Genomic DNA, 17,667 nt, shown 5'->3' on the forward strand with positions numbered 1-17,667 from the left:
GAAGGAAGAATGTTTTATCCAAATAGACAAGAAATTTTTGAAAAAATATCGAAGAGGCTTTGCTTTACATTCCATGTTGGAGGATGCGTTTACCGGAAGGTCACAGTAATTGACACACTGTAACACCGAAGTCAGAATAAGCACTGTGGTAAGGGCCTGAAAGGTCTAGAGACAGCAATCCAACGCATGTTGTTTTGTAGAGACTTGAAACTTTATTTAAAAAATATTAAAAATGATGTATACTCTCACCACTTTAAATACTGTAGAAGAAAATGTAATCATCTGTCAAAACGTTTACATTATATTGTTAAATTGAAAGGGCAGGTTACAAAACAGTGCCTCTCAGTTCTCACAACCTGCTAATGATGAGAGTAATAAGCATGTTTCCTTATTCAAATCTCCACCCCATCGGTGAGGTGGATACTGCTGTTGGTTCTGTTTTACAAATAGAGAAACTGAAGATCAAGAGGCTGAGTCAGTGGCCACGAGCTAATAAGAAGTGTAGAGAAAAGGAATTCAGACCCAGGCCGCCTGGTTTCAGAATTATCACCATAATTTGGTCTCTTAATTAGACACCAAAATTTTCACAGTGGGTCTCAAAACATGTCGGTATTCTAATGACTGTTATTTATGGTTTGGGTTTTTTCTATATTTTCTACAGTGACCATGAGTTACTGTAACTTTTAAAAGTAAATGTTCATGTAGAGATGGACAGTTATCTTTCAGCTATTGCAGAAGATGGATGTAATCTCAAAGATTCCTTTAAAAAAAGTCTAGAAACATACCCCAGTGACTATTGTAAAGCTGGTGTTCAAAGTGGTAATTTGAAAAATCGTGCTGGGATAACCGGCTGTTCGGGAAGTAATTAGGAATTCTCTGTATCTCATGCTGGAATAGATTCAGATGATTTAAAAATGAGCAAAGGATTTAAGCGATTTACAAAAGAGGGGATACAAGCCCAGCAATTTGCTCTTACTAGTACTATTTTAAGACTGGGAAGCTGAAGAAAAGCCAGCACCCTGCTAGAGGGAAATAGACCGCCTGCTGGTGGGGTGGGAATTACCCCCACATCCTGGGAGGGAAAGGGAGCAACGCCTATGAAAGATTTTAACGTTGTTCAGACCCTTTGCCTCAGAAATGGGATTTGTTAGAATTTAACTCCATTGCCTGAGTGGATACATTTGCAACAGTGTAGGTCAAGGATACTCATTGAAACCCTTATATTAAGGAAAAAGGAAAGGGCATCTTAATTTTCCCATGATAGGAATGTGGTTAAGTTCCATGCCGCGAAATGCTGTGCAGCTCCTTAAAATTCTCTAGTTCTATAGGTCATTTATTTATTGAAACCCACATGAATTGCACAAAGCAGAGGGGTTATTGGAATAGAATAAGGCTACGTAAATGCGATGCTTAGCACTGTGCTTAGCATATGGTGGGGTCTCAAATGTTAGCTTTTCTACAAGGTAGGAGAAACAGGTCATAAATTAATGTTCTTCCCAAATGTCTTGCTGAAGTCACTCTCCTTCAACACCTACCAGCAGCCATGCCGCTTTTCATTCCTGCCTGACTGAAGCCTCCCTCTTGTGTTGGGGACTTTCTCAGCCTGGCTACTCGCCTTCCAGCCTCACTGTTTTCCAGCACCAACTGCCACCTGCAGCCCGGGTGGTCTGCTCACTGCCGCTCCGCGCTTTCTTGCTGTTGTGCCTGCGTGCACTTCACTCATTCCCCCTGGCATTTCCATCCCCTGTCTGCAGCCCAGTCCAACCTTCCGTCCTCCTCAGCCCTGCTTGTCCTCGTGAATTGAACATCCCAGCTCCCGCGATGGCTCACCAGTCAGGGTTCCTTCGATACGTCCTGTCCCGATTCCTGTTGTTAAGACGTACACACGTGAGAATTTGGCTAAATTGGTTCATGTCGTTCCTCGAGCTTATTTGGTGTTTACTTATGACTACTGAGCCAGAGCCTATCTTTTCAAACAATGTATTGAGGCAAAATTCACATAACATAAAGTGAATTGCTTTTAAGTGAACTTAGTGGCATTTAGTACATTCACAGTGGTGTGCAGTCACCCCAAAACGTTCTCATCACCCCAAAGTAAACCCCCTACCCATTAAGCAGGTTCCCCTTATTTCCTCCTTCAACCACCAATGTGCTTTCTGTCTCCGTGGATCTGCCGGTCGGTCCTGCGTGTTTCGTGTCCGTGGAATCACACAGTGTGGGACCTCTCATGTCCGACTTCTTTCACTTAGCTTTTGTCTGGAGGTTCTCCCCGTTGTGAAGTGCATCGGCACTTCATTCTTTTTTTAAGGCGGAGTATTCCAGTGCATGTGTGTGTGTGTTCCGCACTACAGTTTGTTCGTGCATCTCCGGTTGGTGCACGTTTGGGCCGTGTCCTCGTTTGGGCCGTTGTGCCCGGTGCTGCTGTGGACGTGCGTGCGCACCTTCTTGTTTGAGTCCTGTTGCAGTTCTTCCGGGGACTTACCTAGGACTGGGATGATGGGTGCACACACTCATTCTACGTTTCACTTTCTGAGGAACTGTCAGACCGTGTTCCACGGTGGCCATACCATTCACTGTGCATCCCATCAGCAAAGCATAAGGGTTCTGATTCCTCTCACCCCTGCCAACAATTAGACTTTTCATTCCCCTCCCCTCCAAAAAACTGTAGCATTCCTAGTGGGTGTGAAGTGGTCCTCATTGTTTGATTTGCATTCCCTGATTAATAATGATGTAGAGCATCTTTTCATGAACGTAGTAGCCATTTTTATATGTTTGGAAAACTGCCTATTCAAGTCCTATGACCATATTTTAGTGGGGTTGTCTTTTTTCTTGTTGAGTTTTAGGAGTTTTTCGTATATTGTGATACTAGACCCTGAGTGCCTATCTTTTAACATTAGGTTCTCCCTGGACCCGGCTTTGTTCTCCCATTTGTGATTTTTTTTTAACCCATGATAAGTGCTGCAGACAGAGAGGCCCGAAGAAAGGGTCTCCACAGCTGTACTGATGGCACGCGTACAGTGAGGCTAGCGTTGGGCCAGCCATGTTTTTGCCCTGTGGCCCTTACATAAGTTGCAGCCTGTCTGACCTCATCTGAGCCTCCAGGAAGCCTCACAGGCTTCGATCATGTCTAGAACGGCTGGGAGGGCCATCATGAATGGTGTGCGTGGTTAGTTATTGAGGTGGAATGTACACACTTGTCCTGATTTTGGTCTCGAGGATGCTTAATATTCCAGTTCGTAGTTGAGCCCCTACGAGCCACACATTTAAGGTGAGGCGAGTAACAAGGAACGCTTGCTTTTCAGAGCCATCCTTCCTGAGCTTCCACGACTCGGACTGTGAGCCCCGAGGATCACCGCCCTGCGACTCTCTGCTGACCCTCAACACCGAGAAGATCCTGGTACGTGGCTTCTGCCCACGCCCTCTGGTTTGTGACGCTGGTCCCGCAGGCCACCCCGTTTATCAACCAGCAGTCGAGCCCAGTGGTTCCACGTGCATACGATGACGAGAGGTCATTGGGTGTTGGGTCACACTGCCTCATTTTGACTCCGAATTGTGCGGTCCATCACGCTGGACCTAGGACTCTTCACCGTTAAGTTCTAGGAATAAAAGGGGGTCACGAGCCTTATTTCCAGGAGCTTTACGTACTAGAAAGTACGGTATAATCTTATTTTTCCAGCCCTCGGCTGGGTGGATATCTGACACGTCTATATTTTTTATCAGTACCAGCCAACCTGGGCAGGCGACCTCTCCCCTCGGGGTGAGCGCCCAGCCTGGCACTGTCTGCGTGCGTCTGTGTGTGTTAGCGCGCTCCTCTGGCCCCACCGCCTGGAGGTGAAGGCCCTGCTTGTGGTTCACACTCAACTCTGCGAAGCTGAGTTCCTCCTTCGGTGCCCAGGTCAGCTGCTTTTCTCCGGGCCTTTCCCTTCAACATCCACACAGATAATTGTTTTCTTCTTTTGTTTAAAGTTCCCCTTCAGGATACCCTTTCTTTTCCAAGCAGAGCTTTGCCTTGTTCTGTAAAAGCTGCCGAAAATAGGTAGGAATTGCAGACTAGAGAATGATCAGCTGATTTTGCCTGACTCTTTGAGGAGCAGTCACATCGACACATGGAACAACTTTGGAATTAGACTTGTCAGAGACTAGACTAGACTGAGCTATCTTGTAAAGTAGCGAGCTGGGCGTCAAGGCAAACAATTAGTGAGGATTAGCTAATCCCCACCTCGGATAGGCTGCTAGGTTCTGGGAGTTGCCAGGGAGCTTCTGACTGATAGCAGTTCAAGCATTTTCTACTGGGTGCATTTCCAGTTTAAGATGGCACTAGCTAGTAACCCAGGGAGAAAGCCCACCAGTCTTGGCCTTTCATTTTCCTTCCCTTAGTTAAAAACACGGACGTTAGATGACTCATTCCTTCCTTCATTCTCCGGATATTTATTTTGCACCTGTTCTGTGGCAGGCATCGTGCTAAGCAAATCCTGGAAATGCAGCAGCGAGCCAGACAGCCTTGGTGCCTGTACTTGTAGCTCCTGCCGTCACTAACCAAGTAATTGTACAAATTAACGGGAGAGCACAGTTGTGCGAGTCCCATGAAGGAAAAGCAAGGGCCAATGTACTCTCCTTAGAACAGGGACCAGGCGAGCCAGCTTTCAGGAACTGAATGTCAGCTGGGACCTGAAGGCTGATGGGAGTTAGCCCACTAGCGACGTGGGTCCTGGTCGTGGCCCCTCACCTCTCTGCCCACAGGAGCCTCTGCGGGGCGGTGCTGGACAGGGGAGAGGCTCCTTTTGATCAGGAAATGAGTTTGTCCATACTGCTCTCGCCGTGCCCGCTTCTGCTACAGATTTTGTTTCCCATGTAATAAAAAGTTTTAAATCAGAATTGCTCTTCAGTGTACTCTTGATGGTGCTTGGTGAGTGATTTCCTCCTTTAATGGGGTTTCATCTCTGTTCTCTTGCCATGTCTTTGTGCAGAAAACCTCGACAAATGGTAGATTCTCACTGAATGCTGGGTGAAATTAATAAGACTTATTAAGTATTAAAACGATTATTTATAGCCTCCTTTTCTTGGCTCTCAGCAATTTATTAAGCAGAAATATCTTCTGCGTCTGTGTGCTTGGCCTTCGTCTGACAAAGAGGAAGGACTCATGTCTGGTCACACAGGGACATAGACATGGTGCTGTGATTTTGTCTCTTCGTGTTAGATGTGCTGCTTCTTGAAGCCTCACGTGGTCCCCATGTGCAGAAGCTCCCGGGTAGAGAGCAAAGCAAGAGAGAACTCGTTGAGCCCCTCTCCAGCCATCAAGGTTTTGCTGCAGGAAGTAGAGTGTGAAGCCTTCCCCAGTGGTGGATTTCTCAGGTGTCTCACTCGCTCCGGGGTCCTGAGGGGAAGTGAAAACTGACTCTTGAGCGGCGATGCTCTGACTGTCTTACTTGTGTTGTGACCAGAGGCAGCTTGTTCTTGGTCTGTCCGTGGGCAGACCAGACGCTGCCATGTGACTACACGGCCAGGGTCAGGGAACGCGGGTGGACATACCTTGTAGCTTTGCGGTTGGAGTCAGTGAAGCCCGAGAGCAGGGTTTGTCGGGGCTGGTGAATCCCGGTCATGGCTGAGCACCGTGTGCCTCAGTCAGGAGAGGGTCCAGGTGTAATTACTCGGCTGTTGTATGTGGAATGCGGGTTTAAAGGACGAAGAGGTCGAATGACTGTGATGTCACTGGGTTCTTGCCCCAGAGTTTTGCCAGAAGTGCCCGATCGTCTCAGCTTTCCCTGTCTGTGTGTGCACACACGCTGTAATCATGTCTTAGGCGAACCTGGTATGAAGTTGTCGTGTTCATGTGAAGCCTGTAGGCCAAGCGTACCCCAGCTTAGCGTTGACAGCCAGATCTTTGGGGAGCTAGCGGCTGTTTATCAGACACGATCTGTCTCTCAACCAGGGTAGTGCCCTTGCCTCCTCTGCGGACGGATCCTGCCAGGGAAATCATGCCAGTCACTGAGCTGACTTCTGTACGAGACAGTGTGTCCTCCCCGGCCCACTTTTGCTTTCGCTCTCCTGCCCCGTCCGCGTGTGTCTGCGTGGGTTCTTCAGGGGCGAGTCTCCTGCCGTATGGGGGAGGGCTGGGCTCAGCGCTTGCTGGGTGTCGTCCAGCGGAATGTGTTGTTTCTTGGTCACATCTTGTTGTCCTTCTATGGTGTCGTCTCTGTACAGCTTGTAGCTCTTGTTCCTAAAGTACGGCTAGGGCTTAAAAGGCAGCATTCTGTTATCAAGGCGCATTGAAGAACCGATCGCTAGAATGTGATGGTTTGCAACGCAGTCGAGGTCATTAAATAGTGTGTGAGCACGTGGAGGGGCTTTGAAGCCGCCAGCAAGGGGAACCCCTGTGGAGGGGAAAGGTGCTGGCTCCTGGAAACGGAACCACCAACCATCGGGGAGGCAGCAGATGAGTTACGCACAATTGCTATGATTTAAAGTGACATTTTATTGCTTCCATGTAAGTTAAATGTGGCTTTAATTTTTCAAAAGAGAGGTTTGTGTTGTGTTTTTTCTTCATTTGTGATAAGCTAAAATGTCTGTCTGGTTTTTTTTTCAGAGCCAAGCCAAGTCTATTGCAGAACAGAAGAGATTCCCATTTGCCACTGACAATGACAGCACCAATGAAGAGCTAGGTGAGGCTGAGTCAGGGGAGGTTCCTGTGGCGTGCGCCTCGCGTTTGCAAGTAGATGCGGAACAGGCAGGCAGGATGGTGAGGCAGGAAGGGCCCAGAGACCTATAGAGACGGGCTGTGTTCGCGTGAGTGGTTGGATCTCGTGCAAGCTCCCGGATCATGTCATAAAAATAAAAGGTTTGGCTGGAACGATCGGGAAGGACTGTGCCAGCGCTGTGTGTCCAGGGAAATTAATAATTACGGTAATGAGTTCTTAGGAGCTCCTGTTCATTAAAAGGACAGTTAATTGGGTGCTGTCATCAAATATGAGCAATGAAGTGAAAGCAGGGGTGAATGACGCCGCCTTTCATCCTCTGCCTGATGAAATAGCTGGGTTCAGGTTGATGTCACTGTGAGGACAGTCCCTGAGGTCTAAGAACCTGGGTGTAGGAAAGTGGGGTTCATTCAGACCTGCAAGTGGGTCATGCAGTTTGGCTTGTCCATGCTTTAAACCAGGCTGGTTTCTCCTGTGTCTGACACACTTTTGGGTGTGTCTCCTCACTGCCTGGTCAGCTCACACCGAAGGAGTGGGAACAAAGTTGCGGATGGGACTGAGCAATGCAGCTGGACCGACTCCATGTGAGCACATGCTGGCTCCAGGCACCAGCAGAGAAGTTTCGCTCATCACTACACAGAATCATTTCCCTTTTCCGCAGCCATACGCATTGATAGTAGGACTGGGCACTTCTCGTCTTAGCCCCTGTCCTCCGTTAGTGCAGGTAATGGAGAGGTCACGGCCACGCGCATTGATAGTAGGACTGGGCGCTTCTCGTCTTAGCCCCTGACCTCCGTTAGTGCAGGTAATGGAGAGGTCACGGCCACGCGCATTGATAGTAGGACTGGGCGCTTGTCGCCTTAGCCCCTGACCTCCGTTAGTGCAGGTAACACCAACAGAGGTCACTGCTCTGAAAGTACTAATACCTTTTTTGGGGATATTCTTTGAACAGGCTTTGATACTTAAGTCCCCTAAGGCATCAGATGAGGCCTTTTCTGAAGTCCCTGGATTCTGTTCAGCCTCGTATTTATTTACTCCATAATAAATAATGGGCTCATATGTGTTAGGCCCGTTCTGTGCTCTGAGAATAACCCTAGGAGACCCTGGCACAGTACAGGCCCTGAGCTGGCCTAGGAGCTTTTCTGCCACAGCATTTTTTTTTTTCTCGGAGAAATGACTTCTGGCAACATACTTGTTGCCGGGACACGTGGAATTGCTGGGTAGTAACAATTTCTGTGAGAATTCCAGGCATCCCAGGTTTTTTTCTTTATGTCTCCTTTGGACTCCATAAGAAAATTTAGATTTTAATAGTTACGCGCTTACATTTGTGTAAGATTTGGATTATTTTTTTAATGGATACTTTTGGTTGTTTTTTTCCCCCCAAACATGTTCACTTTTAGATGGAAAGATGGGAGAGCTTCGTTTGGTTATATTCGAGTGGGTTCAGCACCTGGACAAGGACAACTTAAATGCATCACCAAGCACAGTGTTTATTCCATAAAGCTATTTGTTTTTATGGGTCACGTACTCATTGTTCATCCAGCAGATATTTACTGATTATGGAAAGATAGATAGGAGATTCCAAGGATTTAGATGGGACAGGAATCTTAAAAAGTTTTGTACACTCTTGTTAAGCAAGACCCAGAGCTAGCAATGAAAAGTAACTGAGGTTGCCCCGCCCCCAGCCCCGGTCACACAGCGGGTGAGTGGTGGGGCCAGAATCTGAGCCTACCTCTCCGCTTTCCAATGTATCATCACCTTCCTACATTCCAGAAGTACAGGTTTATGTTCAGTCCCTGTTCATGTGAGACGTTTTAACTCCCTTAGGCTTGTCTGCAGGCGGCGCGACAGCCGTGCCCATCTCGCCACTGAGAGGAGTAAATGCGTTAGTCACCGTGCTGGGCACTGCGCCTTGCGGGCAGGAGTGCCACACACATCGCTGTTGTTATTGTTTCTTTTTGCTGCTACTGTGACGGGCCCCCACCAAAGGGGTGTTTGGTTACCTTGTAGTCTGATGGAACCGTCTGGATAGCTTTCGTTATTATTCCAAATATGAGTTTGTCCTTGATAGGTGTTTTCAAAGAAATTAGGATAAAGATAGTCCTTTTTTTTTCTTTTGAAGAATGCCCTCAAAAGCTCTTGTGTTATTATGATGCTCAAGGTCTTGGAACTTTACTTTTTTAAAATTTAGTTATAAAGATAATCTAAATCTCTTTCTGCATTTAATGTTTCCACTGCATTTATTATTTTGCTACTTTTAACCGTTGGAAAATTTAAGATCTTAATGACAGTAAGAGTATTAGTTGCTTATCTTCTTGAACACCTGTTAGGTCCCAGAATTAGTCACAATACAGCTTTTTTGCAAAGAAACGTGATCAACATAGTTATGATCAACATAGATCATTATGTTGGATGAGGAATATGTTTTTTGCAGGTATATTTGAGGGTGTATAGAGTTAGGACAAATATCATGTGGAAATGTAATCTATAATGATAAAATTTAATGTTTTTATGACAGGTGAAAAAGCTTAATCAAAATTTTGTTGTGTTTTAAAAGATTGCCACGTCTCTAATTTCAAAATACCACTTACCTGAACAATTTGACCAAAACTATCCATCATTACTGCATATTTTGAATCGTGTTTTGACTATATTTTGAAAAGGAGAGGCAGAAAAAAGACTACCATTTCACTGCGGTGGTGTAAAGTATTTACGGTTAAGGATTATATTAATATGTATTCATTTGAGCCTCGGCTTTTGTTCTCATTAGGTAATTGGTATAAATTTAGCACCCCCAGGGATCGAGATTCGGGATGCTATTTGGGTATTTCTCATAACTCTCACAGTAAATCAATCGCCATATTATCTGGATATCATCAGCTTGTTACTAGCTCTTTTGATATATAGATAGAAAACATCATAAAGGTCATTTGGTATTTGAAAGTGACTGATAGCCTTAGAAAATGATGATTACTTCTTGTAAGCAGATGTTTTATAGATGGCTTTAATAATTGAAATCCAGATGGAACTGGGAGACTGATGAGCGAGTGCTGAGTGGTAGAGGAATTCAATTACATCTCATTAACTTCCAGGTTTCCTCTCACTGCGTGTAGCCCTTGGAGCTGCCCTTTAAGATTCAGTAAAGAGCGTAGTCCCCAAGTCTAGTCCGCGGTCCTTTATTCTGCCCTTTAATACTTTCGTGTTTTGTTGTTTCATAGCCATCGCTTATGTGTTGATTGGCAGTGGTCTCTATGACGAAGCAATAAGACACTTCTCGACAATGCTGCAGGTAATTTTTCTTCTTTATTAAGTAACTTCTTTACTAAATATAGTCATGGTAAAAATAGGGACTTAGGTATAGCGTAAGTGCTGCAATAAGCCGTCTGGTCTAAGGTCATACAAGGAAGTAGAGGGAATCAGTCCCGAGCCAGCACTTTCTTGGCGCAGGCCTTGGGCCGAGCTCTCCTTCAGCCTTCGCAGTCTTCCTCCGAGTGAGAGGGAGGTCTGAGGTCCTTTGCTGGCAGTCTCCCTGCCATCAGGGGGCAGTGTGGGAGGGTTCAGGTGCAAGTTTAAAAAGACAATCATTATTTTCTCTGGACCATAACATCTCCCATGAGTTGTAGACACTGGTAATTCTTGGAAGTCCCGACGTTTCCTTTCTATGCAGGAATTGCTCTCTGTGGTTAACTAAAGTTCCACTCGTGGCTTTGCTTCCTACTTGAAGGTGTAGTTATAAGACTCTTCAGTGGAAGTATTGGGCCTTTGGTGACTGATAGCTGCATTAAATCGGGTTAAGGAAAAACAGATACCCATGTACTTGTGCATACAGAGATGCAGAGGGGACACTTCGTGGAGCCCACCATTATTGGCCTCACATGTCCCGTCATTGCTTAGCTGCGTTTTCGTAGCTGCTTGGCCCTTTCATTATCGACTGTTATGCGTCAGTCCAGTAGGGAAGAGTGAAGAAACTGTGGGCTGGAGAGGTGGAAATACCCAGGTTCTCATCCACTCAGCTGCTTACTAGCAAGTTATTTAACCTCCTGGAGTATGGGGATAATAGTAACTACCTCCAAAACAATTCTTGTTAGGTTTAAATTAGCTATCCCATAAGATACGTAGTATCCAGTCTGGCACATAGTAAGTGCTCAGTAAATTTCAGCTTCTCAAAACACCGTCCTGGCGTGTTTATCGGTACTAATATAGCAAACGCCAACAGAAAGTTTACAGCCCCGCAGGTAGACTTAATTTTAAGATACTACTTTTGAAATTTTTGCAGTGCTTTTGCTTTCTCTTTTTTTAATGTAAGTTTAGTTATATTGATAATTCTACCTTTGCTCTAAAAAAGTCAATGAGATTTCTTTTAGTTATTACTTTAAAGTCCTCACAGAGCTGTGTGTTTGGGTGGTTGTGTGGAATAATATTCTTCAGCGGAGTTTCAAGTACAAAGGATAGAGTATAAATAGTTTTCTAAATCACCTTGCTGTTTAACAATGCAATATTTAAAAAGGTAAGTAAGCACTGTTACAGTTAATATTTGACCCTGGTTTGAAAGGGAACGTTTTGATACATTTATAGGAGCAAATGTCAATTAATTATGGTGACCAAGAGGAGAAAACAGTACAGGCTTGCAGATACATTATCAATTCATTCAACTTTTTGAAAATATTGTTACCATTGTAGTTGAAGGCAACATAGGAATGTCAAAGACAAAAACTTTAGTAAAAATATTTTAGTTTTGTCACTCTCCCATTAAAGTTTTTTATTCACGACCTTTTCAAAGTATGATTTTCAAAGTACGTTTCTGTTTTATAATCTGATTACATGTACTGTTTTGTATTGTGTTTTCGCTTAGTTTTAGAAGTAAAAGTTTTTCAGTATTTCTCTATAATCTTATGATTTTAATGGCTCGATAACATGCTTTTGTATTGTCCGTTTATTGTTGCAAAACAAATTTCTCTTCCATTTGTGTTCAGAACGTAAATCTCTCTTTGTGCTGAGAAAAGATATTAATATATTGAAATTTAATAGAGCATCTTCATCAGTCCACGAGACAGCGGGTCACTTTCACCTGGGACGTTTGTCTTTGCCAATGTGTGGATTATAGGGAGATTCAGGCAGTGGGTGGGCAGGAGTGGGGACTGAGGGAGCAGCGATTAAGTTCAGACGCTGCTGGCCAAGAGAAGAAAGGACTGGGCGGTCATTCACAGCGTTTTCAGGTGGAGTGACAGTGCCCCGGGTCCCCTGCTGGTGCTCTTCTTGCTGGTGTCTCTCTGCTTACCCTTCGTTTTGGTGTTCCCCGGCGCTCCCCCGTGACGACGTGTGTGGGAAATCCTGTCCCCACGGCGCACCGGAGCAAACAGGAGCAAGTTCAGATTTCACGTAGCGTTGGTGACGTTTGTCACCCTACTTTTTATTATATGACTATGACAGCATCAAAATACAAAGGTATGCTATTAAATGCTAAAATTCTCTTTGCTATTTTAATAAGGAACTTGTTCCTGCTTTTCTGGACAAAACTTTTTCATATTAGGCTTATGTTTGAAAGTAAGAGTTTTTTTATTGATTTCCTCAAATTCTTGGTAGCCAGTCTCATCAGGAAACTGTACATGGAGGTGGCAGCCAGCACGCAAGGAACAGTTACCGCTCCGCTTCCATTGACTGCAAACCCTTCTCTCACTGCGAGAGTTTGCACATGGCAGTCTCTTCACGTGGCGTTTTAAAGGCACGATCGTTCTCTAAATCTAAGCGCTCTTCCTTTTCTTTCCCTGGCAAAGGCAGTGCTCCTGGCAGAATGAAGCTGGTTTCACCCCAACAACACCTTCTGTTCAGTGCTCAGCACGGTGTGGGGCGCGTCCTCCAGTGTGCGCGGGTGCCTCCGGGTTCGGGCCCACCCAGCTGCCCCCAGCACCGTCACCCCCACGTGCTGCCCGTGTCCACGTCCCTCACAGGGCCTTCTGCACTTGCAAGCGTCTGATTTGCAAGGCAGTAAACATCCTTTCACAAAGCTGCGCAAGTAACTGTTCACACACAGACTTTCGGGGGGTTATTCAGCTCATTGAGTCTGGACAGACTTGTTTTGGAGAGCTCGTGAGCTCCAGTGCGAAGCGTCCATTACTGAAAGCTGAGAACAGGCGAGGCCCCGGGGGCCGGGGTCTTCTGAGAGTCATCATTGTCGCAGGCCCTTTGGTGTGCGTTCCAACCGTGCACGCGGGCTACTTCATGCCAGAACGGCCTTCTGATGCAAAACGTTCATGCCTTCCTGTCGTCTTGGCTGCGCCCTCAGGGACAAACTCAGGAGATATTTTTAGGGTCTGTGTTGTTTCAAAGTGTTCGTTTGAATGTTTATGCAAATGTGGTCTGTTTGGCATTTCTGTAAAGGAAAAAATGTTCCTGAGCATGAGGGCTTGTGACCGAGCACAGTCTCAAGGCTCAGTAGACCTGCTAGTCTTCCACGGAAACCCCGGTTTTACACACCTGTGAGTACATGTCATCTCTCCATCCATGTCCCGTGTCCCTGCCGTGTGTGCCCGTGCCTCCGCGATTCTGTTCTTCAAAAGTGGGACCCTTTCCTGCGCCTCTGCGGTGCCCAGGCATGGCTGGGGACATCAGGGCTGTGGCAGTTCTGTGAGGCCAGTAGCCTTCCCTGTTAGTTGTGTGACCTTGAGCTCAGCCGCCCGTGATCTGACTCTGCTGGGCCTGGACTCAAGAAAGAACTCCGTTTCTTATATCACGTCAGCAGACGACACTGAAAACGCTTCTCCAATGCCATCTTGAAGGTGTCGTTTATGGAAATATGAGCGTGTGTCTGCGACTCAGCCAGACCGTAGTTCCCATCACATCGCCGTGTCGCGAGTGATGTTTGTGACTTGTTTGTCTTCGGTCCAGTGACTTCTGAGTTTTAATAAGGAAGCCAGCCTTGTGGTGGAAAAGTAAATATTTGTAAAATTTAAAGGCTCTGTATAAGTCATATGATAAGGATAGCAAATTAGATCTTTGTGGATATAAAAAAAAATTTTTTTTGAGAATTGAGACATTTAAGTAGACTTCACGCTGATAAAGTAACTATCTTATTATACCATGATTTTGCATTTTCATAAATTAAATAATAAGATGGAAATACTAGTTTTTATTTAAAATTCTGAAAACTATAGAATATAAATATTATTAGACTTGTATACTCAAAAAAACTTTGAAAGATTGATATTCGGAGCCCAATAAACCTTGGTTTTATTTTGTGGAAAATCATAATTCATTACGACATTTCATAATGAGTTTTGACTTATTGTTAACACCCAAGGCCATTGGTAGATAAAATAAAAAAGTTGTATCGGTCAAAAAAACGAATGAAAGCTATTATTTAATTTAGGCACCCTTCATACTTGACTATAACTGATTAAGAACCACAATAATTACACATCCTTCTCTGCTGTTGGAAAAAATTCTAAAAAGAAAGTGTAAATTGAATAAAGCCACTCAATTTGTCCTTCTCTTTAGGATGTCTTTTTAGTCCAACACTAGACTATCCCTACACTGCTGGAAAAAAATTCTAGACAGAGTCCTAGTTGAATAGAACCATTCAGTTTACTCTTTTTTTTCTTAGTATTTTTCTCCAAGTGGAAGATAGTGATGTAATAAGGGAATTATTTTAAAGAAATTATATCCATTTGGATGTCTGAAACTCATCTAACTCAGAGGTTCCAGCTTGACTGGCCGCCGGCTGGTCCCGGATCCCTCCCCGCACCTCTGTCTGCACGGAGAAGGAGTCCCCGGTCACAGCCCGCGGTGCCCACTCGGGGAGCGGCCTCTCCATTGGGTTACGGGAGTGCGCAGGCTCCACAGCCCAGCCCCACCCCTGCGCCTCCGAACTGCAGGCCCTCCTCTGTCCCTCTGCTTCTCCCAGCCCTGCCCAAGCCATGTCCAAGGCACTGTCACCCCCAGAAGGCTGATGTGGCCGTCATTTCCTGGCTTATCTCATATCCTCTACACACCCCCCGCCACACACACCATACGTACACGGGCACTGTAAACACACACACACTTTGCTGTTGCTTTTAGGTAAAAGGTGAAAGTCCTCAATGAGGCCTCTACCTAGCGCTCCATCCTCATCTTGGACCACGTTTCCTGTTTCCCTCGGGGCGTGGCAGCTGGCCCCCCTGCCTGGTGCAGCAGCCACTGCGGGCCTCCCCACCCCTATGCCTCTCAGCCAGGTGTCTGCTCCAGACAGAACCTCTCCTAATCTTGTCCAGGTCTTCATACACTTCCTAAAGGCACCATTCACTGTCTAGCACATGCGTACTGAAGCTCTAACTACATGTATATTTGGGGTTCTTTGGCTCTGCTCCAAGAAGGCAAGGACATGTAGCCTTCCTGTTGGTTTTTGCTTACGGTGGCATTTCTAGCACGGGATTCGGACATGCTGAGAGCAGGCCCTGTTGAATGAACGAATGGATGACGTCCCTACCACGTGTAATAGGAACCACGGAGAAGGAGCACATTTGTTGTCCTGGGGGCTGGGAGGAGTCGGAGGAGGGGGAGTGTTTGAACGCGGCTGCAGGGGTGGAAGGACTTCCCTGGGCACAGAGGCGGTGGGCGAGCCTTTCAGGCGGGTGGGGCAGTGCTTGCAGGAGCACTGAGCTGGGGGAGCGTCTCATGCGCAGGGGCCTGTTCCGCAGCGCTGACTTCTAGAGCGTGAAGTGGGGGAGAGGAAGGCAGTGAGGCTGAACAGGAGGGCAGGAAGTCCTCGGCACTTTCTGCAAAGGCATTGAGATGTCACCTCTTTATTTTTCAAGTCGCCAGTCGCCCTTTATTTTAGGAGGACCCAAAATGAACTGGCACGCCAAGACTAGCCCTTTTGAAAAAGTGAAATATATATTAGACTAGAGAATGTCAGGCTTCCATACTGTGTACGGAAGTCTGGGTGTGACGTAATGAACTTTTTGTGGTTTTGGTATGCATGTGTGTGCATCTATGTTATGTACATGTATGTGTGCACTGGGTTGCATCATCAAAGTACTTCTTACTGTGTCTCCAACACATGTGTATGTACGTTATGTACGTGTGTGTGTGCTGGGTTGCATCATCAAATGTACTTCTTACTGTGTTTCTGATACGTGTGTGTATGTATGTTATGTATGTATGTGTGTACTGGGTTGCATCATCAAATGTACTTCTTACTGTGTTTCTGATACGTGTGTGTATGTATGTTATGTACGTGTGTGTGTGTGTGTGTGTACCAGGTTGCATCATAAAATGTGCTTCTTACTATGGGTTGGAGTAAAAGGAGAATGTCACTCACGGCTGTGGTGTGGGGGGCCGATGAGTAGTCTCAGCCGGGGGTGACATGGCAGCCTTTAGTGTCGGGCAGGGAACTCTCCGTGTGAGGGCGGAGAGGGGGGGACAGGAACAGGCCAGGCAGTCGCAGCTGCCTGGGCGAGGGAGGGAGGGAGGCTGGAATAGGGCAGTCGGTGCCAGGAGGGTTGGGGAGGAGGCGGCAGAGACACTCTGCAGTCAAATCTTCCAGGATCCCCTGAGTAGACATGCCGGGCGGGGGGGTGAGGATGACTTCCAGGGTGGCTGGTCCAGCCACGGGACGTACAGAGATGACAGTCACACCAGTAGAATGACTATTTATTTAAACGCACCTTTTCCTGATTCACCTAATGAGCATCTGGCACAAAAATACTCTCAGTTTTAGGAGAAAAACTTCTCGCATAGTATCATTTTGAGGCGTCACAAATCTGAGTAGGGTGTCCTCTCCCTGGAGAATGTCACGTGGGACAGCTGTGCGGGCTCCCTTCCTGCCGTCCCAGCCCGGCCGAGGTGCTGTTCTTGGACGGCGTTACCCTCCGGTGGGGGTTATTGCTGTGGAAACATGTGAAGGCAGGGTGACCCGGATTCTCAGTAGGTGGCTCTCTCCTGCTGCCCCTCTCCCTCTCCTCGGTATCTGTGACCCTCCCCGGCCAAGCCCCTGCTCTGCCAGGGTGACCTCTGGGTGGCAGGGTGATAGGGTGCCCTTTCCTTTATTTTCTAAATATTCTGTAATTTACATGACATTTGCTATTTACTATTTATTTTAAATTGACGTTTTATTCGTAACACTGTTTTCTCTAGTAACATAGTACTTAAAACATATTTTTCTGTTTACATGTGTACATTCGTTTTAGACAATGAAAAAGGGTACAGCAGTGTATTAAGTAGAATGGAAACATATCCAGTAATCCCACCCTCTCCCCACCCTGAGAGAAAGAGCTTTCTTCAGTGCCCATACTGACCCATACAGTCATGTATCAGCATTTCTTACAAGATGCAACGGCTGGCCCTGGCTGGTGTGGCTCAGCGGACTGAGTGCCGGCCTGCAAACCAAAGGATCGCTGGTTCAATTCCCAGTCAGGGCACATGCCTGGGTTGCAAGCCAGGTCCCTAGTAGTGGGCGCTGGAGAGGCAACCACACATTGAAGTTTCTCTCCTCTTTCTACCTCCCTTCCCCTCTCTCTAAAAATAAATAAATAAAATCTTTATAAAAAAGAAGAAGTAGTAGTAACGGCCATTCCTTTGTAGTTCTGTGGAATTTGTTCTTTTTGCCCATGTAGCAAATAGCACAGACAGCCTTTCATGCCAGTCACCTCTGAGTTACAAATCACACATCCAAAGCCCTGTGGCAGGTGGGAGGTGACCTAAGTGAGCGAGCGTGCCGATGTGACGTGGAGGCCACAGGTGCGCTTGTGCTGAACTGATGAATCCCCACCCCTCGTCTCAAGGGACAGCCCGTACTTCACTCTGGTTTTTTTCTTTTCCTTTTTTGCCCCGTGGGCTATCTTTGTTGAATCTTCTAATTTTCCAAGAGGAGCTGGAAATCCGTAACTGTTTCCCTGAAGTTTTCCAATTGCCATGCACTGTGAGGCTCGTCTGCTGGCCCCGGGGAGCCAGTGACGCGCCAGCTTGCCACTTGGTGTGGAGGGACCTCATTCCGTTTGCA

At 46.3% G+C, this 17,667-nt stretch overlaps 1 protein-coding gene across 4 annotated transcripts in view; it reads left to right on the forward strand.

Moving 5' to 3' along the window:
• Positions 1 to 17,667, forward strand: part of TTC13 (tetratricopeptide repeat domain 13) — a 63,268-nt gene that overhangs the window by 10,429 nt on the left and 35,172 nt on the right. For all 4 annotated transcript variants that reach the window (XM_053912554.1, XM_053912555.1, XM_053912556.1 and 1 more), the window contains exons 2-4: positions 3,303 to 3,397; positions 6,584 to 6,659; positions 9,911 to 9,981. In XM_053912554.1, coding sequence (XP_053768529.1) covers positions 3,303 to 3,397; positions 6,584 to 6,659; positions 9,911 to 9,981 — 242 coding nt within the window. The remainder of the gene's footprint in view (positions 1 to 3,302; positions 3,398 to 6,583; positions 6,660 to 9,910; positions 9,982 to 17,667) is intronic.

The sequence above is a fragment of the Desmodus rotundus genome, chromosome 10 (assembly GCF_022682495.2).
Source record: "Desmodus rotundus isolate HL8 chromosome 10, HLdesRot8A.1, whole genome shotgun sequence".
Taxonomy (NCBI): Eukaryota; Metazoa; Chordata; class Mammalia; order Chiroptera; family Phyllostomidae; genus Desmodus; species Desmodus rotundus.